We start from the raw sequence: 20,493 nt of genomic DNA on the forward strand, positions 1-20,493 counted from the left end.
TCAGTTGTATTTAAACACAAGTCCCGGGACTTCCCTGGTGGCACAGTGGTTGAGAATCTGCCTGCCAATGCAGGCGGCACGGGTTCGAGCCCTGGTCTGGGAAGATCCCACATGCCACGGAGCAACTAAGCCCGTGCGCCACAACCACTGAGCCTGTGCTCTAGAGCCTGTGAGCCACAACTACTGAGCCCGCGAGCCACAACTACTGAAGCCCGCGTGCCCTAGAGAAGCCACCACAATGAGAAGCCCGCACTCTACAACGAAGAGTAGCCCCTGCTCCCCACAACTAGAGAAAAGCCCACGCGCAGCAATGAAGACCCAACGCAGCCAAAAAACACACAAGTCCCCAGCTGCAGCAGGTTGCTAGGACTGCTACTGCAGGGAGATGGGTTAGCACGGCCGCATCCCATGCTGTGTGGAGTGCTCGGGGACGGGGACGGGGACGGGGACGGGGGGGGGGTGGCATTTGACTGCTTGCTCCAACCATTTACTAAACGGCTCTCCAATGGCAATGGAAAAGTTGCCTTATATATAGGACAGTTCTTCCACTTAAACTAGACGTAAGCTGTGGTTTTAGAAAGAATCAGAATGGGGGAGGAGGCAAGGGGAGTTTTTCTCTTCCCATAGCTTCGCCAAGGGCACCACTTCCCCTTGGACTGACAGTAGGGGAGCTGACGGAGTGTCTAGGACTGGGCACTGGAAACAAAGGCGCTTAATTACTCATGGCTTGCTCTATGCTGCACAAAGAGAAAGACACAGATACCACCCCCCTCTCCCAGACTCTCCACATCCCTTGCCTGGAGGTGGCGGAAGGTGGAAGGAAGCAGAGAAGCAAGGACCATGCAACAGAGACCGTTTCTTCACCACTCTGGAGCTTCTACACCCTGATTTAAGGACAATGCAAGGACCGCCTACCTGGGAGTCAGGAGAGCTGGGCTCTCGTTCTTGAGTACTAAATAGATATCAGGAAGACTGAAAGATTTACTGAACCTCTTTAGATCTTAGTTCTCCAATCTAAAAAAAACTGGATAATTTTCCTTTCCCAATTTAAGCCATGGTGCTATTATGAGTGACAACTGAGATGACAGGTTTGGAAATATTTTGCAAAGTGTAGAGCATTTACTTCATGTAAAAGATCATTATCTGGAACTTCTCTCAGTTGCAGAAGAAGGGTATTATGCTGTCTAGTAGTCACATATGGCTAGTGAGCATTTGAAGCGTGGCTAGTCAGAATTGAGGTGTGCTGTAAGTGTAAAATACAATCCCATTTCAACAAATGTAAAATATCTCAACAATTTCTTACATGGGTTACATGATGAAATGATAAGATTTCAGATATATTCAGTAAAATAAAATACATTATCAAAACTAATTTCACCTGTTTCTTTGAGCTTAACTGTGGCTGCTAGAAGCTTTAAAATTACATACAAGGCTTGCATTTGTGGCTTGCACTCTGTTTTTATTAGACCGAGCTGGTACATCCGGACAGTCACATTCAGGAAGGTCAGAATATGCAGGTCCCTCCATCTTAGGCAACCCAAAGCAGCGTCTTTGGTTCAGAAGAGGACTCCCGGATACTATCCTCTCATGGGCACCCTCACCTGGCTGTTTCGTGGCCCTTGACCTCCCCTTTCAAAAGCTGTGTATTTTGGTAGAGAAGACATTCATTCTTGGGAACAGGGAAGATTTGACTTTCAGGAATAGGTGCACATAGGTTGGGGGAAGGAGGGTGGAGAACATCGGGTTGCTACAACAATGACATACTATTGAAGAATAGCAAACTAATTATCACATTACAATCTTCTCAGGTGGGAACTAGCTTCCTTGGAGGCTCCTTTAAAAAAAAAAAAAGAAAGAAAAAGAAAAGATTCCTTCCCAGCAACTAGCTGACTTTGTCCTTTTAACTCAATTCAATTCAATTGGGGGGTAGCTGCATAAAGAGAAAAATTAACACATTAATGGCTAAAATGGAAATAGAGAGAGACACAGAAATGTCTTCCTTTAGTTCTGAAGCCAGGCTTACCTTTGCCCATCAAATGGCAAGTCCTAGGTTAATCAAAAGGGAGCACTGCACAAACTTCCTTCAAACATTCCATAGGAGCCTTCTGGGCTCAGGTTTCATCTGCTTACCACACAATCCCTTGCCCTACTTTAAAGACAAACTTGGCTAATGGGACTTGGATTCTCAGAGTCCGTCAGCTCTGCCCAGTGAGAATGAGAGCTCCTTATAGCAATATTGTATAGACAATCAAATCCTTCCTTAACTCAAGTTTAGGGCTTAGCAACAGACATTCCCTTTGGGGGCAAACTCAATACTGGCAGGAGTAGGGACTGAACTTGAAGGGAATAAAGTAGAAGGACTTTGATTTATTCATGGGCAGAATGGGAAAGAGACAACTTAAGGACTAAGGAACAAACAATCAAATTATGACGCAAATTACAGACCAAATAGCATCAATTTCCTAAACCTCAAGTCAAACTGAACCCAGATATTAACTGAACCATGAATTGGACCAAATATATATATTTTTATATATACATATATTATATATATATAATATATATATATATATTATATATATATATATATATATATATATTTGAAAAGCTAGCAAACTTGTTCAAACCAGAATCAAACCTATGTATTTTCTAATGAACTAGAACATCAAAACATTCCTTTAACTGAACCTGAACTGAGCCAATGTTTCATTTGGTTTGAATCCCGGCTAAAGAGGAACATTTTTGGCTTTCGTTTGCCATCAAAGGAAGGTAGTTAAAATTCCCTGGAAATGGCCTATCTTCCACAACCTTTAGTCACTCAGGTTGAATGAAGAAATGTGGATCCATCCACAAGTCTCAGATCTAAGACAGACTGACACAGAATGGAAACAGGGTGGTACTACCATGTACTACAAAAGAACAAAGAATTTCAGCCCCACACAATGCCATTATTCTTTGGTTAAATGTATATTAATCTGTATATGTCCCTTGCTAACAGCTCAGAAAACCTTGATACTTTATGAAACAATTCTTTCTTTATGTCTGTAAGGAGAAATTTATGCTAATGCAAAACTATGCATTGTCTATAGCTCACTGTTCTTGTTACCTGATTCTGATTCTGTGGAAGCTATTTTACAACCCTGGAAATCACTGATAACAATGGAAAATGATTTTTGTCTAGACATGCAAATTCTGTCTTATCCAAAATGGAAACCAAGTCTTAGATGAGGTAAGAAACTTGTCCCAAGTCACAAAGCTGGGAAGTGGTATAATTGGGTTTTCCTAGAGAGATGTCTCTCCCTCCTCTTCCATATCCTATCCCCCTACACCTCCCAGCTTGAGATGGTCCTGAGTGAGGAGGGGGTGGAAAAGGGAAAACGGGTATGTCAAATCTAAACCTTACCTAAAGTCCTGTTTGCCTGAGATCAGCTTTGCCCCTGTGCAATGTTCACTGAGTGGATGTCCTAGACTTGGCCCTAAACTCCCATGGCATGGGCAAGGTTGTGTTATGTGAATCCTTTTACCCTTTGGGGCTGAAATCATGTGGAGGCTCTAAATACATCATCTAAGAGAAGCTCAAATGTTCTGGAAATTGCCATGAAGGTTGGCTAGACTAGAGTTTGACTTCATTTATGTTCATGAACTATCTGAAATGAAGATTTAAATTCTCTCTACTGAGGATACCACTTTAGATTTTTTACTGGTAGGAAACTGGGGCTGCTTGTAAGTCTGATATCTGCCAAGTAAGGTCCCATTTTCCTGCCTCAAATTGGTTACTTTGTTTATCTTGTGTGTGTGAATACATCCTCATTCCTTCTTTTAGCAAGGGAGTTCTGAAGGAATAAGAGTAGATCTTGCCTGCCTAAGCCTACGTTGGGATCTATTATAACTCCTTTCAATTTGACACATATTCATTGAGTCCTAATGCATTCCTTCTCTGTCTCCAACATCTTAGAATCAGTGAAGTGCATACATTTTAGAAGGGAAATTCTGCATGTAGTATGCTGGAGATCAATTATTTGACACATGTTTAAACTGTGTTTAATTACAGGTGGTTGGGTTCATGTGTGCTGGGTAATCCAATTGGATACAGAATGCAAAGAGAATTGATTTACTTCAAACTGCTGCCACTCCAGCATTTCTAACTAATGGGTTATGTGATGGTTTAAAAATAGGTCCACAAATTCTTTGATATTCCTCCCTTCCAGAAATGGAGCCTGCTTCCCCTCCCCTTGAATGTGGGCTGGCCTTAGTGACTGCTTCTAATGAATAGACTAAAACAGAAGTGACAGTGTGTAGCTTTGGAGAGTAGATCATAAAAGGCACCACATCTTCTTCCTTATTCACCCTCTTGAATTGCTGTCTGGGGGGAAGATCCTGCCAATGGCCATCTTGGAAGTGGATCCTACAGTCCCAGTTGAGCCTTCAGATGACTGCAGCCCCTACTAATACCTTGACCTCAACTACATGAGAGATCCTGAGCTGGACACAACCACCTAGCTAAGCCACCCCAGAATTCCTGGCCCACAGAAACTGTGAGATAAAAAATGTTTGTTGTTTTAAGCTACTATGTTTCAGAGTAATTTGTTTTATAGCAAGAGATAAGTAATACAGGTTAGAAATCCCAGAAATAGCCAGTGACACTTCTGAAAAAATGATCAGCTAAGTGGTTATTGCCAGACTTTAGGAACCTTGATTAACTGTTTAAAGTCCATTTTTTTGGCAAGGCCCTGCTTAGAACCTGTACAAACAATTTCATTCTCAATCCAGGTGTTAAAATCTAGGTCTTTGTAGTTCGAGCAATATGAATTTGCTTAGATAGATTCATGTGCTGTTCTGTACGTTTAATCAAAATATCACCAAACACATGCATTTTTTATTCCTTCCGCAAATATTACCTACATGCTTATTAGATCTCTAGTACCATGCTGGGTGAAATAGGTGCTCTTATGCATCTATTCATTCACAAGCATTATCTGAGCATCTACTAGGACCCAGGTACTGTGCTCAGCACTGAGGATACAGAAATGAACATGACACCTTGCCCTTGAGGGAACCAGCATTTAGTTGAGGAAGTAAATACATACAAGTAAATACATACTTTACAACACAGCTGTGGTGAATATTACCCCAGAGATATGAATAACGTGCTATGATGTTGCAGAGAATGGAACAACTATTTCTATTTGAGGTGTTGAAGGATGAATAGGAGTTTTCAAGCAAAGAAGAGTGGCAGGTTTGAGGGATGGCATTCCAGGTGCGGGAGAACAGGGTATGCAAAGACATGGAAGTATGAAAAGCCTGAGCTGCCTCTTCACAGTTGAGTTCCTTCTGCTTGAGAATAAAGAGATGGCCGGTGATAGGCATGGTAGTGTGAGGCCAGCAGGACTGGCTTTTTTTCCAGGCCACGGGCATTTCAAAGCCAATAGGCTGCTCAAGCTGCCTCAAATTGAAGAAGCGATAAAGAGTGCTTTTGCTCTCTGCCCCAAGGCTCTCAGGCTAGAAGAATTCTCATGGTGAACCCTGAGCTTTGGGAGGACAAATGTGTAAATCTTCTGGAGCATATAATTTCTTTACCATGAAGGACTCAAATTGTCTGTGCATGAGTCTACTAAGCTTCTAAACTTGGCCTTCTGTGCCCTTTTGCCTTTTAGATCAGTGCCACTCAAGCTATGGGTGCGAGACCTCGTACCAGAACGTAAACCAGCACACTGCTGCCTTTATCAGTGAAGTCATGCTATGAAGTAAATGGTTTGCTCAGTGGCATGACTTACATTTGCCACAAGCTCCTAATCTCATCACACACTGATAAATAGTTCATGGGTCAGCAGTGATCCCTAGACCACATTTTTTAGATTGTTCACTATCCACTAAATAAAATCCTATATGACAAATGTCTTTACTTCCTTTCAGAGCCTGGCCTATATGTCCCTTTTCTCCTGTGAGAATGATGCAGTTTATTTTGTTTCTCTTTTGGTTTTGACTTCTAAAAAATTCAAAGTCAAGTTTGAAGCTCAAGGGCATCCACCATGTTGACACTTTGAGGGAGGCGGCTTATTTTCTTAGCTTTTGTTTTTGATTCAGATTTTCTATCTCAAATTTATGTTTGACTTGATTATTTCATTGACTATGCATTGGCTGGATGACGTTGAGAAAGATGGCAATGAACACGACCATGACAAATAGCATGACAGCAGGCACGGCAAGTGGGCCAGATTTCTGGTCTGCATCCATTTGAGTAGAATCGGTGTCGTAGCTGTGTCTCCATGACCCCAAACAAGTTGAACTGGTTAGTCTCTGAATTGATAGAATTGGTCTCATGGAGACACAAATGGTGTTCATGAGGAACTCATTCCTCTGCATGCAGAGGGTACTGGCCTCTGTAAATGAAGTCAGCGTGCACAGTTAGGAGAAGAGCACTCACCGTCTTGGTCGTTACCTGAGTCAGCTGGAGACTTGCTCCGGCGCATGGGGCCAGGGCTCTTGGCTGAACTCTTCTGAGGTGTTGGGGATGCCTTTGGGCCAGCTGTGGCTGATGGGTTTCCCTTCATGACTCGGCATTCTGGTGGAAAAGGACACAGCCAGCTTAGGAGAGCCGGGGAGAACCAAGACTCAGCATCTTACCAACCTCTGGGAACTGCAATAAGCACCACATACCAAAGCACCTTCGGACTCAGGACTACAAGGTGGTTCTCATTGTTTGAAGGAACGATGGCTCTGGAGAGGGAGGCATGGGAGAAACTTTCAAAAGTCACCTGGGCTAAGCCAGGTGTTTAAATTCCTGAATCATGGAAACAAGGGAAGGCGTAGAAAAGCAGTTCGGGCAGGTCATTCAATAGTCAAGTCAATCATTTTTGGATAACCCAGTCATGTCTCAGAATAGCACCTGTTGACATAATTAATGAACTTCCTTGGAGAAGAGATTGACAGCTCAGAGGTTGCAGCCACGCAGATGAAACATTCATGGGTAATTTAAAGGAGGGGGAGGGAGCTATTATTTATTATTCATCGCATGCCATGTATTGTAATAGGCGTATTAAGGATGTCATGCCATCTTATAAAGAAGCACTACTACCACCACCACCATCTTGCATTTATAGAGTTCTTTTCGATTTTCAATGCATGTTTTCATCATCTGCTATGCTGGTCTAATGAATAAATGGACCAGCAGTGACTATGCCACTCAGAACTTACAGAAAGCCCCTGGGTGTGTAGGAGAGTCTGCCAAATGTTCCTGCTACTTCCCCAACCCCAATCTGACACGTTCAGAGCACCCTTTCTATGCAGGTCACTCAGCATCCCTACAATGGTAATTTGGGGGCACTGATTGTACTAATATATCAGGAGGATTATTATACTCATTTTGTGGATGAGGATACAAAGAGCTTCAGCCTCTTGCTTAGGGTCACAAAGGAAGAAAACAGCAGAATAAGGATGAGCAGTCAGGTCTCCTGAGTCCCAGTCTAGAGCTCTTTCCACGATACTTTCCCCAACCTCATGTGATCATGCTCAAAGTGGAACCAAACAGCTAGGCACAGGGTTGTCTCTTCATTGGACACCTCCTTGTCACCTTCTACTTAAAGATACACTGAAAATATCAGTCACTCAGAAAGATTAGATCTTTTCCGGTAAATTAAGTTTTTCAGGAAACTGAGTTAAGCAGAAAGCTCATTTTTGTTTGTTTTACTTCTTGTTTTGATTGATAAACTTTAGTGATCACTGTCCAGAGCTGAAGATGTAGAAGATACAAGAAACTGGACACAGCCTGAGATTTGTTTCGCTATTTTATGGTCATTTGCCTCTTCTCATAAAGTGAACACAGTAGAAATGCCACCTCTTTCAGGGTCCTTGTCACTTGAGTTGTTTGTAGACTCTATATTAGTACAACTTGATTTGTTTTTTCCCACACTTTATTCCTTGTTATTGGGAAATATGTTTTGACTGTGTCTTTCCATCGGGATCATACCCTAGTCCTGTGGCTGTGTGAGCTAATTCACCGTGAACTTACACGTGGAGCTTGGACTCAAGCAAAGGGAGATGGGCAGATGCTCACCTCCTTCCTGAACTTAACAATCTTCTGGAATCTTGAGCCACAAATCAGGGGGAATGGGGCAACAAGCCAGAAGGTGGGAAGAGGGAAAATGTTTGACACTAACAACACAGTGGAAAATATTTCTAAAATGGAACCATCAACATGGGCCAAAGAGCTGGAGGATGTTGACCAGAAAAAAAAAAAACATATGCATACAATATTCAAGTTCTGAATCCAAATGTTCCTCCCCGTGGTCTGATTGAGCCTGTCAGCCCATGTGACATAATATATGGTTCAAGAAATATGGTCACTATTGGGGCAGGTAGTGAGTTTTATTGAGTCTGGAGGCCAAACATCTGAGATATGCAATCAACTTTCACTTAGAGACTCATGTATCCAACTACACAAGAGAAAGGGACCATGCATGGATGTTTTCCAGGCCATATAAGCCCATGGAAATCCTAAGGGATAGAAGGAGCGAGAACAGTGGAACAATAAAATTCAGTGGTTGTCCTTACCATTTTCATCCAGAGAAAAGTCATCCTGAGCATAACGAAATTTTTCAGGACCGCAGGCAATAAACACATCGTCATCACCAAAGAAATCATGGAGACAGGTTACCTACAGAGAAAGCGGAAACATTGAATTGATATTTGATGGTCTTGTGACAATGAACTTCATGCCATGTTGGCACGGGAAAAAAGTTTCACATCTGGGCCATCATTTTAGCCCCCAGGGATCTCCTTTTTCTCAAAATACCAGGCTCAGAGTCTGCACCACAGCCCCTCGTGAGTAAAGATATACTGAGTGCCATTTTCTTTCCATGTTGCATGTGTGGTATCTTGTTTCCATTTCACCAAGAGTAACTTCAAGACCATGTCCAAATGGAATGTTCCCCTCTGAATAAAAGTCAGCTAGCAGATGACCCTACAAATGTCACCTTTCCTCAGAGCCTCAAAGACAAGAGTGCTGTTAGCCCAAGTCTGGGGGCAGGGGTGTAGGCCAAGGAAGATGAGAAAGACCTTCTGTAACCTGAGATGGACAGACTCTGGCTGACCGAGACGTGGAAGTCCCTCTCTCTATCTTCATGAGTCTTGAAAGAAGGACACCGGTTTTTAACCGCTTTGGACCCACAAAAATTGGACTTTTTGCTAAAAGTGAACTGAGCACCTGGTAGCAGCCCAGAATACCATTCCTCTCTGAAGAAAAAGGAGGGGAAAACCATCCTAACCACTTAAAATTTAATCAAGAGCAATGGGTCCCTGTAGGCTTGAGGGTCTGCTGGAAAAGTCATGTTCCCAGGACCCTTCCCGCCCTCTAGCGCCCTATGCGTTGCGGCTTCTCCACAACAGAGAGACAGTCCTCCCCAACTCCTTTTCTGCACAAAGAAATGAGGGTCCCTGGGAAAGTATGCTGCTCCCTGCAGTCTCCCCACTTCTCAGCTTTCCTAATTACATTTGATAATTAGTCCAGCACACCAGGGAAAGCCCAGGAGAAACCATAGAGTCAAAACATTCTTATCCCAATCCTTAGCTTGAAAGTGTTCAAAGCTTCTAATTGTTCTAAGCTACCCATTCAAGCTGCTAGTAATGACTTTCCAAAGGCACCGTGCTCACAAACTAACAACTGCTTGTTGGGTGCAGAGATCAATAATGTTACATTTGAAAAATGTTTGTATTAATAACATCATCACCCACCCAGGGTCTATTCAATCCCAGTTCCCCCAGCCAAGATGATTGCAAGCCTTACACAAAGCAAGAGATGCTTAAACATTATCCGCATTGTCTCAGCCTCCCAATCACCCAAAGGATGCCAAGGGAAGAGAGGGAGACTTGGAGGGCTGCTGGGTTCACCCCTATTAAGCCTCTTCCCAGCCCTGGGCCCTGACCTCATCAAATAGGCCACCATCCTTCTTCAGCCCACTCGTCCTCACCCATTCATTCCACAATCATGTAATAACAAACAGAGCTACCACTAATTGAATGCTTACTCTGAACAGGCACTCTGCTAAGTACTTCCAAATCTGTCATCCCATTTTACTCTCACAACAATTCCTAGAAGTTGGCATTATTGTCATCACTATTTTACAGATGAGAAAACTGAGGTCCAGAGACAATAAGTAAATTACTCAGGTGGAAAGCGATGAAGCCAAATAAGTGCAGATCGATGTGACGCCAAAGCCTGTGCTTTTAGCCACTCAGTAATACAAAGCACTTACATATGGTTCAGGCACTGGGGAGACAAAGATGAGTAAGACTCAGGCCATGACTTCATGGAGCTCATAATCTGATGGAATGAGATACACTGAAACAGAACATTTCAATATCATGTCATGAGTGCTAGGAGTATCTGCAGGTGCCTTGGGAGCTATTTAGTACCACCTCCAAGTGACCCAGTCACTAACTGGCATGTTAGTTCAATAAGCAGCCTGCATATTGCCCTGGTAGTGGATCCAACGATAGAGGCTACATACATGGCTTTGAATCCTTCTGCAGATGCCCACTGACATCTTGGACCAATACAATTTGGAGCCCCTAACTATGATACATTGTGTGCCTCTGAGTTGTTTATCCCTTGCCACCTCTTGACCCTGAAGATCTCTGCCATGCTCTGTGTTTGAGGTTGCCCCTGACTCTGACTGGCTTCATTTAGTTTTGGTCATGAGTGAGGGAAGCCCCTCCCTTGGGCATCCCTTCCCTAGTGGTCTCTAGCATTTAGCACTGTTTCAAAACCTGCCTGTATTTTCATGAATATTCACCTAGTCCTTCCCATTAAATCACAGCTCTCCTGAATGTAAAGACCAAGTTTATCGCTCCCTATATATCTTCCCGTGGTTCCTGGTAGAGCACTTAATCGCATAGTGAGAATTTAGCCAGGGCTGTTTTTGCCTCAACTGAATGTAAAGAAAATAAGAAGGAGGCTTTGTAAGGCTATACAAAGGCAGAAAAGTAGAAACAAAAAGGAAGAAATCAATAGTGGCAGACAATAGGACCTAGCATTCAAAGGTTTTGAAAGGTAACACAAATATATAAATTTAGGAACAAGAAAGGAGCAATGACTGTGAATTCAGAAGTTATTATTTGCATAACTATGACAATTAGTTTGAAAACAGATGAAATGGATCATTTTTAAAGGAAAACATAAATAAAGAAATTAGCTCAAAAAGAAATAGAAAACCTCAACCAACTACTGGTCATAAAAGGAATTTAGTAAATACTTCAAACAGCAACTCTTCCCCCAGAGGTACCAGACCATTCATTTTGGAGGTATTTGTGGAAATCACTTCCCAAGAAGAAAAACCGAGAGCTCAAAAGCAGCCATTGCAGTGACATGCTATCCTATTGTAGGACAACAAAGCCTTCACAGACTGCTCTGGGGGTTGCTGTTACAGTGACCCACCCTCCTCCAACTCCAAGCCTCTCTGCCCCCGCCCAGGCTTTGGGAAAAGCCTTTGGATAACCCCTTCTCTGGGGAGCTTCTAAGAAAGGCAAAGCCCCTATGCTTCTGACAAATTCACAGTGGTGTGGCTGGCTTCAAACACATTCATTTTGCAATCCAGCTGTTCAGCATCAGGTTTCTTGTGTGATCCCACCCCACATTTTACTGGTTCCCAAATGTAGACAAATTCATATTGTGCATGTGGATACCCAGCTTTCCCAAATGCCTTGGATACTGAGACACAGCAGCCCTCCCCTGCTTTGTTACAGAGCTGGGAAAATAGAAAGCCCTCCATCTTAAATATGAGGAACCCAAAACACAGAATGTCAAAGTGGCTGAAGGATACACAGATGGATCATGGCACAGTTGAGACTAGCACTCAGGTGTCCTGATTCAATTCGGGACAAAACAACTCAATTGCCTGAGAGAACGTGCCTTCCTAATCCCTGATTTCAAAGGCTTGTACACAGCTTAGGCAGGAGAGTCACCTTTTGTCCTCATCAATGCCTGATACGCATTAGAACATTTTATTGGACTCAAAAAAGATAACATCTTTATGGATCACATTTTAAATCTACGGATGAGAAAACTCCTATTCATTACCGTAACTGGTAACTGAGTATGCAGTAGAGAAGGAGGACAAGGAAGAGGGGAAGGAGGAGGAAAGGAAGAAAGAGGAAGAAGGAAAAGAAAGAGAAGAATGGAGGGTAAGAAATAATTTCCAAATGAAACTCACACTCACATCTGCTTTTTAAAATTCCACTCACTTACCACGATACAAAATCCACCTTAGGTTACGTTGCAAATATATAATTTTGCAAACCATTATTTTTGTGGTAAAATTTCTGTCATGAGGTGGCAACGAAAGTGGTAAAAATAATAATCATTATGATACCACTTACAGCATCCTCAGAGATCAAGGGTCTTGCTGACATCAGCTTTTGTTTGAAACACACTTGGGTATTTAAGTCAGAGGAGAGAACACAAAAGCATGACACCCGTCTTTGTAATTAATCAACTGCCAGCACAAAATCAATAAAGTCAATCAACTCACGTGAACACTGAACCATTTACTCAATGTTCTTCCTTTAATAAAAAAAAACAGCATGAGTTGGGGGAAGGGAAGCTAGCTTGGTTATGCATTAGCGCGAACAATAGATTATATGGACCATCCAGTGGCTTAAATGCCGAAGTACAAATGGGGAAACAGAGACAACAGATCACTGTGTGTGGCAGTCCATTAGCTGCAAATGGCAAATTCACTCTGTGATTTGATTTAAGCTTGATTAGATTCTCCATCCACATATTACAGACGCTGGCAGTGAGTTCTCATACGTGTCTGCTGCTGGTAGATTCTACATTTCACTATCTAACTGTTCAGAAAGAAATGTAAGTAAGGTCTTGCTCGTATATCTATGAGACTCACTTCCAACGTGCAAAATATTTTCATTGAAAGTTCAATTCCACTAATATTCACTCATAAAACACTTGCTATGGCAAAGGAACTATGTGAGAGATACAGAAATGTACAGAAAAAGGCCCCTGTCTTCCGAGTTGACAGCATAATAAGGAGTCAGAACCTCACAAATAATTGGAATACAAGGCATGCTGTTTTTAGCACCATTACAGAGGCACAAAAAGCAAGAGGAGCACAGGCGACAAAGAGAAGAATTCTAATCATGAGAAGTGGGGAAGGCTGCACAGAGAAGATGACACAAAGTCTGACTCTTGAAGGGCGTGTGGGATATAGGTTGATGGAGGAGACAGGAGTAAAAGGGATTCCAGGTAACTGCATAAATAAAGGAAAGGAAGCAGGGAACGTGCCTTTTTCTTAATAGCCCTGGAAGAAGAACTGCATCTTGCTGACTATAGTCACAGAGATTCTAACTCTCTATAGCACAACTGCCTGGACCCATCTGCCAGCCTGCTGCACAGACAAAACATACAGTTGTCTACTGGTGGAATTCAGGGTGAAGGAAAGGGCAGAGAGTGTCTATGGGGAGAGGAGTGGCCCCAGGGGCGCAGAAGAGGGAACTCTGTGGCAAGGAAGACAAACCACACTGATTTCCCTGTCTTGCCAACAGTGTGCCCTGCCCATAGTGTGGCTGGCAAGCTTTGCAAAATGAGTTAATGAAAGATTCAGTAAACATTACGGATGAGGCTTTTTCTAAAAGTTACTGCCACTCTCATTCTGGAACATTTCCTGCCTGCCTGCCCTGGATGGGCTCCAGTCACAGGCTGGCGCAGGGTTGGCGTGGTGAGCGGAGACAATGTTTATCTCTAGACTCCTATATTCAACTACCTGCTTGGCAGCTCCGTTTGGTTATCTGACAGGCATCCCAGATTTAATATGCCCCAAACCAAATTCTTACCGCTTCTTCTCCAAATCCCACTTCCCTCCAACTTTCCTCATCTCAGTCACTGGTACCACAATTCTGCCAGCTGCCCAAACCAGAAATCTGGGAGTCATTTTTTCACTAGAAGTCACATTTTATCTTGCCCATTGTCACCAGAGGCAGAATAAAATCCACTTTCTGTCTTGGCTGTATATTACCCAATCTCTTATGCCACATATGCTACCTAGCTCCAGTCACACTGGCCTTCTTCCTGCTTCTCAAACACATCAAGATCTTTCGTGCTTCACAGCCTCACTCTTGCAGCTCCCTCTACATAGAAAGTACTCTTCCCAGAGCCACAGGCCTAGAGCTGCGTCTTCCCCATCAAATCTTCACCACATACTGGGGGACGTCCCTGGTGGTCCAGTGGTTAGAACTCCGTGCCTCCACTGCTGGGGGCCCAGGTTCAATTCCTGGTCAGGAAACCAAGACCCCGTAAGCTGCACGGCGTGGCCAAAAACAAAAACCCCAAAACAACAGCAACAAAAATAAAATAAAGTACCACATACCGTATTTAAGTCTGAGCAACCCTCAATTTACATGCCATTGTTGCTTAGAATTTCAGATCTTTTCTTTAACCCCACAAATTAGTCATTATTATTTTAATTATTTTATATAGTTAATATTATTTAAGTTTATCTACACATATATTTACCAGTCTATTTGATCACCATTTCTCGTTACACCATTTCTCTGGGGTCATTTGAAAATTAGGAACATGTTTGACCTTCCCACTCTATCTTCCATATCTCAGTCTCACCTTCATATTTTCCATCTTCTTATCTCTTAGGGCTACATTCTGGAAAATATCTTCAAATCTGCCACTTTGCTCTTTCTTTCTTCAGATGTATTTAATTTGCTGTTTAACCCACTCAAAGAGCTTCGAATTTCAATGATAATAATTTTGACTTTTAGAAATTCTATTTCATTGTTTTACTCAAATTTGCCTGGTCATAGCTGATAAGTCTCTTTTTCTTATCCCATTTTGGTTACATGTTTTGTTTATTTAAATAATCCATATTAAGTTATTTTAGGTCCTTATCTGATCGTTGTAATATCTTATGTCCTTGAGAATCCAAATCTGTTGTTCCTGCTAACTCTCCCTCATGGTGACTGGTTTCCTTTTGTGTTTGATAATTTTTAAAATTATGAGCTCATATTTGATTAAATTAAATCTTTGGGAATCCTCAGGGGTCTAGGTTGGGGATGCTTTTCTCTGAAAAGGACATGAATTTGTTTCTGCCAGGTGCCAGGGTTCACTAACAATACGGGGGCAGCACCTTTTTTTAGCTATGGTTTCCCTTGCGACGTGAGTAGTATGAATCTGAATTCCAGACCTGTGTCAGAGCAAGCTTTGGGCTGCAAATTCTCAAGAGGATACTTGGCTAGCACCAGCCACAGCAGCAGTAACAGTAGTACTCTTGTTTATTTTGTTTCCTACCTGGAGTCATGACAGAGACAAACAAGTTTACAGGTAGGTTTTTGGTATATCCCCTTTTAAGGGTCCTGGCTTAATGCGGAGGTTGCAGCTTCAGGTCCCTCACTTTTCAAGGACCTTGTGTCAACTGAAAAAAAAAAAACCCCAAAACCCTGCACAACATAAAAAGCTTGAGTCAAGTTTATTCAGTATCTTACTGAGGACTATAGCCCAGGAGACAGCCTCTCAGACAGCTCTGAGAAATTGTTTTCAAGAGGTAAGGGGTGGGGGGGGGGGTTAGTATATATGTGATTTTGGTGAAGGAGGTACGTGCAACTAAGCACACATCTCGGTAGAAGGTTGCTGATAGTCACGAGGAACAGATACCTTAGTTAATGGTTTTAGTGCTTTTCTAAGTATAGAAAGATGCAAGAATCCAGTTTCATAAAAAAAAACTTCTCCGGAAAATATCTATCTGAAGGCCTGTTCCGCCAGTTTTCCCAGAGCACTGAGTACCTCATTCTTGATCTCCATCATGAACTCCTTTCAGGGTGGGTTGAAGGTCAGCGACTGAAGTAGCTAATGACTCAATCCTTGTAGAGCCAGATGATGAGTGACATTCTTTAGTTGGCACTTGCATGTCCTGCACTTCTGATAACATCCAAAGCACCGGGCTCCGATTATGGGTTTTGCCCTCAGGGAAGCTCAGGCCTTTACCTACTGCCTGCTGCTCTAGTTTCAACTTCTGGTCCCTCTTTCTCCTGCCTTTCTTTTCCGGAAGCTTAGAAAAACATTTAAAAATGTTTGTTGCAGGTTCCTCAAAACACTAAACACAGAATTACGTATAACTGGGTCCCTGGACCCAATTTTAACATGTGAGGGTGTGTGTGTGTGTGAAGTGGTTTCTCCGCACCTCTAATAAGCAAAGCTTGGATACCAGCAGGGTGTCCTACAATTCCACTGAATTCTGACACCATCTATCTATCTGGAGATAGCATCAGATTCCATGGGTTATGGGTTCAGTCCTACAAGACTGCCCCCCACCCTTTAGAGATCAGTCACAAGCCTAGGTTGTTGTTACCTGGACTTCTGACCAACTGGCTATAGATCAGAGGTTAAATTTCTTGCAATTGGAGTAAACAGAGCAGACTTGTTTGGGATCCTCTAATGCTGGGGAACCAGCAGGAGGCCGCTTTGACCCCATCAATGTCTAACCCCATTTCTTAATAACCATCTAAAGATTTCCACCTTGCTGGGACAACTCTTCCATCTCCGTTTACTCTTTGTTTCGCTCCTGTCGATATTTGCTTTATTCACCTTATTTCTCATAACCATTTCAACATTTCCACCTTGTTGGGAAGAGTCCCGTGACTCTCCCCTCAGCCCCTCCTAATTCCCTTGTTAATTAACCTAATGTTTTTATTAGCATCTGTAAGACCCCTGAGGGGAAGCTGAGGCAGCAAATTCCATAACGCTTCCAGAACTGTTTTTTATGTTTTCCAACATTAAGATTATAAGGGGTGCCCATGTGCAAGTGCCCTGGATAACAGGTATATTCAGCCGGGTGAATATTCCGGTCATCACAAAGCCAGTACTACATGGCTTGCTGCTTCATTTGGGGTGTTCTACTTGACATTCATAAGGGGAGACAGACAGCCCCTCTTTTCAGGGTAAACAGACCTCACAGCGGCGTTTATCCAGCCCACCATGCTGGCTGCTCCCTCGGGAATAAGCTGCTTTGTGTCTGGATCACATATAGCCATCTGTAATTGTTTCATAGTGACCTGTGGGGCCTGCATCAACCCAAACATGTTCTTCCACCAAAACCAAAGACAAAGACACAGCTTCTAAAGTAGTGACTCTCACAATCCATTTTGGTAAAGGTTCTCCAGGAAGCTGATGATACTGATTCACAAAATGAAACAACTCCTTCATACCACACTCCCTGGTTTCAGTAGTTTCTTGCTTTTGCCCTCTCCCCATGCTAACTTCTTGGTAACCAGAGGTCTTAGAGGTACTTTGTGTTGTCCCTGCACAATTTTTACCTTGGCAGGGGGTGGGGGGAGGCAGCTGAAGTTCTGAGTCACTGAAATCTGCTTTTGGTCTAGCATCAAAATCGGACACACTATTCTCTTTTAGTTTATCTATTATAGATCACAATACCCAAGGGAGTGAATATTTTGCCTCACTCTTATCAGTTTACATTTCCTTATGCATCCAGTGAATTAACTCCCCAGGAGTTGGAGCCATCACTAAATTCCACTGGTAACTTTTACCTTTAGGAAGTGATTGCAGCATAGCTGCTGCTTCGTACTGTGGATGACCATGTGGCCACACAGGAATCAAAGGTTCATCATTCTCCTGTCCTTTCATCCTTTCTCTTCCAAACCACAAGTTTCTGTGAGCCAGGGGTGTTCTAGCAAATCCCACTTCATTGACACCAGTAGTCAATTCCAGTGTGTGTGTGTGTGTGTGTGTGTGTGTGTGTGTGTGTTCACGGGGAGGTTCCCCACACCAACAAACAATTCTTGGACACCAGCTGGATGTCCTACAACTCAAGTCTGACACTATCTACCCAGACATAGTGTCAGATCCCACAGGTTAAGGGCTCAGTCCCACAAGACTGCCCCCAGCTCCTCCATTTCAGATGCCAATCACAAGTCCACGTTCTCACCTGTACTTCTGACTGTTGGGTTATAAATCAGAGGCTCCCAAGACCTCTTCCTTAAGTTTGATTAATTTGCTAGAGTGGCTCACAGAACTCAAGAAAACCATTTACTCACTAGATTACTGGTTTATTATAAAAGGATATAACTCAGGAACAGCTAGATGGAAGAGATGCTTAGGGCAAGGTATGGGGAAAGGGCACGGAGTGTCCATGCTTTCTCTGTGTCAATCTCCCTTGCTCTCCACGTGTTCACCAACCTGGAAGCTCTCCAAACGCTCTCCTTTGGGTTTTCATGGAAGTTTGATTATATAGGCATGATTAATTAAATCATTGGCCATTGGCGATCCATTCAATCTCCAGCCCCTCTCCCCTCCCAAGAGGTCTGGGTGTGGGACTGAAAATTCTAACCCTTTAATCACATGGTTGATTCTCCTGGCAACCAGCCCCCATCCTCAGGTGCTTTCCAAAAGTTACTTCATTGACATAATAGAAACACCTTTATAGCTCTCATCACTTAGAAAATTCCAAGGGTTTTTGGAGTTCTTTTGCCAGAAATAGGGACAAAGACCAAATATATATTTCTTATTATAAATCACAATATCACACCTAAAGACCCAGCAATTCTACTTCTAGGTATATATACCAAAAAATTGAAAGTAGTGACTCAAATAGATACCTGTATGCAATGTCCATTACGGCATTATTTGCAATAGCCAAAAGGTAGAAACAATCCAAGTATCCACCAACAGATGAATGTATAAACAAAATGGGGTATATACATACGAGTCACATTGTATTAATGTATTCATACAATTCAACCACAAAAAGAATGCAGTTGATACATGCAAATTGGACCTTGAAAACATTATGCTAAATGAAATCAACTAGACACAAAAGGACAAATATTGTAGGATTCTACTTATGTGAGATATCTAGAATAGACAACATCATTGAGACACAAAGTAGACTAGAGGTTACCAGAGTCTAGGAGAAAGGGGATTGGGGAGTTACTGCTTAAAGATTACAGAGTTTCTATGTAGGGCGATGAAAAAATTCTTGAACTGGGTAGTAGTGATGGTTGAACAACATTGCGAAGGTAATTAATGCCACTGAATTGCACACATGAAATGGTTAAAATGACAAATTTTTTGTAATGTATATTTTACCATAATTAAAAATATTAATAATGTAATATACCCAAAACCACTGAATTATACTCTAAATGGATGAACTTATATTATGTGGATTATATCAATATATCAATAAAGCTGTTTAAAAAAGGGAAATGTAAAGAAAAATTTTGCTATAATTTATCCAGGATATAGTTGTATTGTAGCGGGAAGACTTTTTAGAAGACTTAGTCTGCCATATTGCAGAAGCAGAAGTCAAATTTCACCTATTCAGTGAGGTCTTCCTTATCTCCCAGTCTAAGCTAGAACCACCACCACCACCATATAAGATCCAAGAGAGTAGAACCCTCATCTGTTTTGTTCACCATTGTATCTCCACTAAGTCTAAGTCTAAAAAGTCAAATATTTAAAAAATATTATTATCACCAGTAATAACAAGAGTAGGAAGAGTCTAAGAACCATAATAATTAAAACTGTTTCATAATTAAGGATATTACAGTATAATAAGATTATTCTAGACCACTAGTGATCATTGTCTACTGCACCACATATTAGAGAAAGTCCTAAGAGATAAAGATTGACTTGTTTACTAAATTCTAGATCTATTTGTTTTCTAATTATATGCATTGAAAAACACGTCCACCCCCTCCCCAACTAAAGACCATTTCTTTAAGCACGTAAGTTACCCTATGGGTTTTGCCCTTTCTCTCTCTTTCATCCATCAAGGCATGCATTTCTTGAAGGCACTGACCATGATTTGCCTCATGGTACCTTAGGAAACAGTGTTGACTGGCTGATTGTGCAGGGAGGGACTGATATTCTCTTCCCACTATCTTGCGCCACCCTCTGGAAATTCTCTGCCCCTCTGCAAGCTAGTTTATTCCTATGGCAAGTCATGTTGAGGCTGATTCCCTCTGATCTCCAGCACTAGATCTGATTGGATCTCTCTTCCTCTTTTTCTGGTGAAGAGTGACTAGTCCTTAGAAGCTCTTCTCATAGGTTTCTAGGAAATAAAGTATCATGTGAAACTCCAGGAATAAATCACATTTCTGTCAACTGATTCCTTCCACTGGTCTTAGACTCAAAGCCAGTGGTGACTTTTCTTCCCACATCATTCTAAAATTTTCCCCAGAAAACCCAGTTAGACTGAAATCTAGGCAGCCAGATCTCAGCTGAGCCATTGTCCCTCAAGGTTATTCTTTTCAACTTTTAAAATAATTTTTCTTTGAGTGGTGAAAGGACATAACAACCCCACATAGCTTTTGTTGTGTTGCCTTTGTCAAGTGATCTCACCTCCATTACGTCATTTGGTTCATTAGCCCCATGTTTTATTAATGAAGCATGAAAGCTCATCAAGATTAAGTGACTTGTACAAGATCACATTGCTAGTTACAGAGCTGATACTGGAATTC

At 42.2% G+C, this 20,493-nt stretch overlaps 1 protein-coding gene across 1 annotated transcript in view; it reads right to left on the minus strand.

The window, feature by feature from the left end:
- The window catches only part of DCX (doublecortin), a 130,883-nt gene that overhangs the window by 41,512 nt on the left and 68,878 nt on the right, over nt 1-20,493 (minus strand). The window contains exons 4-5 of the mRNA XM_068532672.1: nt 8,551-8,653; nt 6,425-6,562 (exon numbers count right to left, since the gene is read on the minus strand). Of these exons, the coding sequence (XP_068388773.1) occupies nt 6,425-6,562; nt 8,551-8,653 (241 nt within the window). The remainder of the gene's footprint in view (nt 1-6,424; nt 6,563-8,550; nt 8,654-20,493) is intronic.

The sequence above is a fragment of the Eschrichtius robustus genome, chromosome X (assembly GCF_028021215.1).
Source record: "Eschrichtius robustus isolate mEscRob2 chromosome X, mEscRob2.pri, whole genome shotgun sequence".
Taxonomy (NCBI): domain Eukaryota; kingdom Metazoa; phylum Chordata; class Mammalia; order Artiodactyla; family Eschrichtiidae; genus Eschrichtius; species Eschrichtius robustus.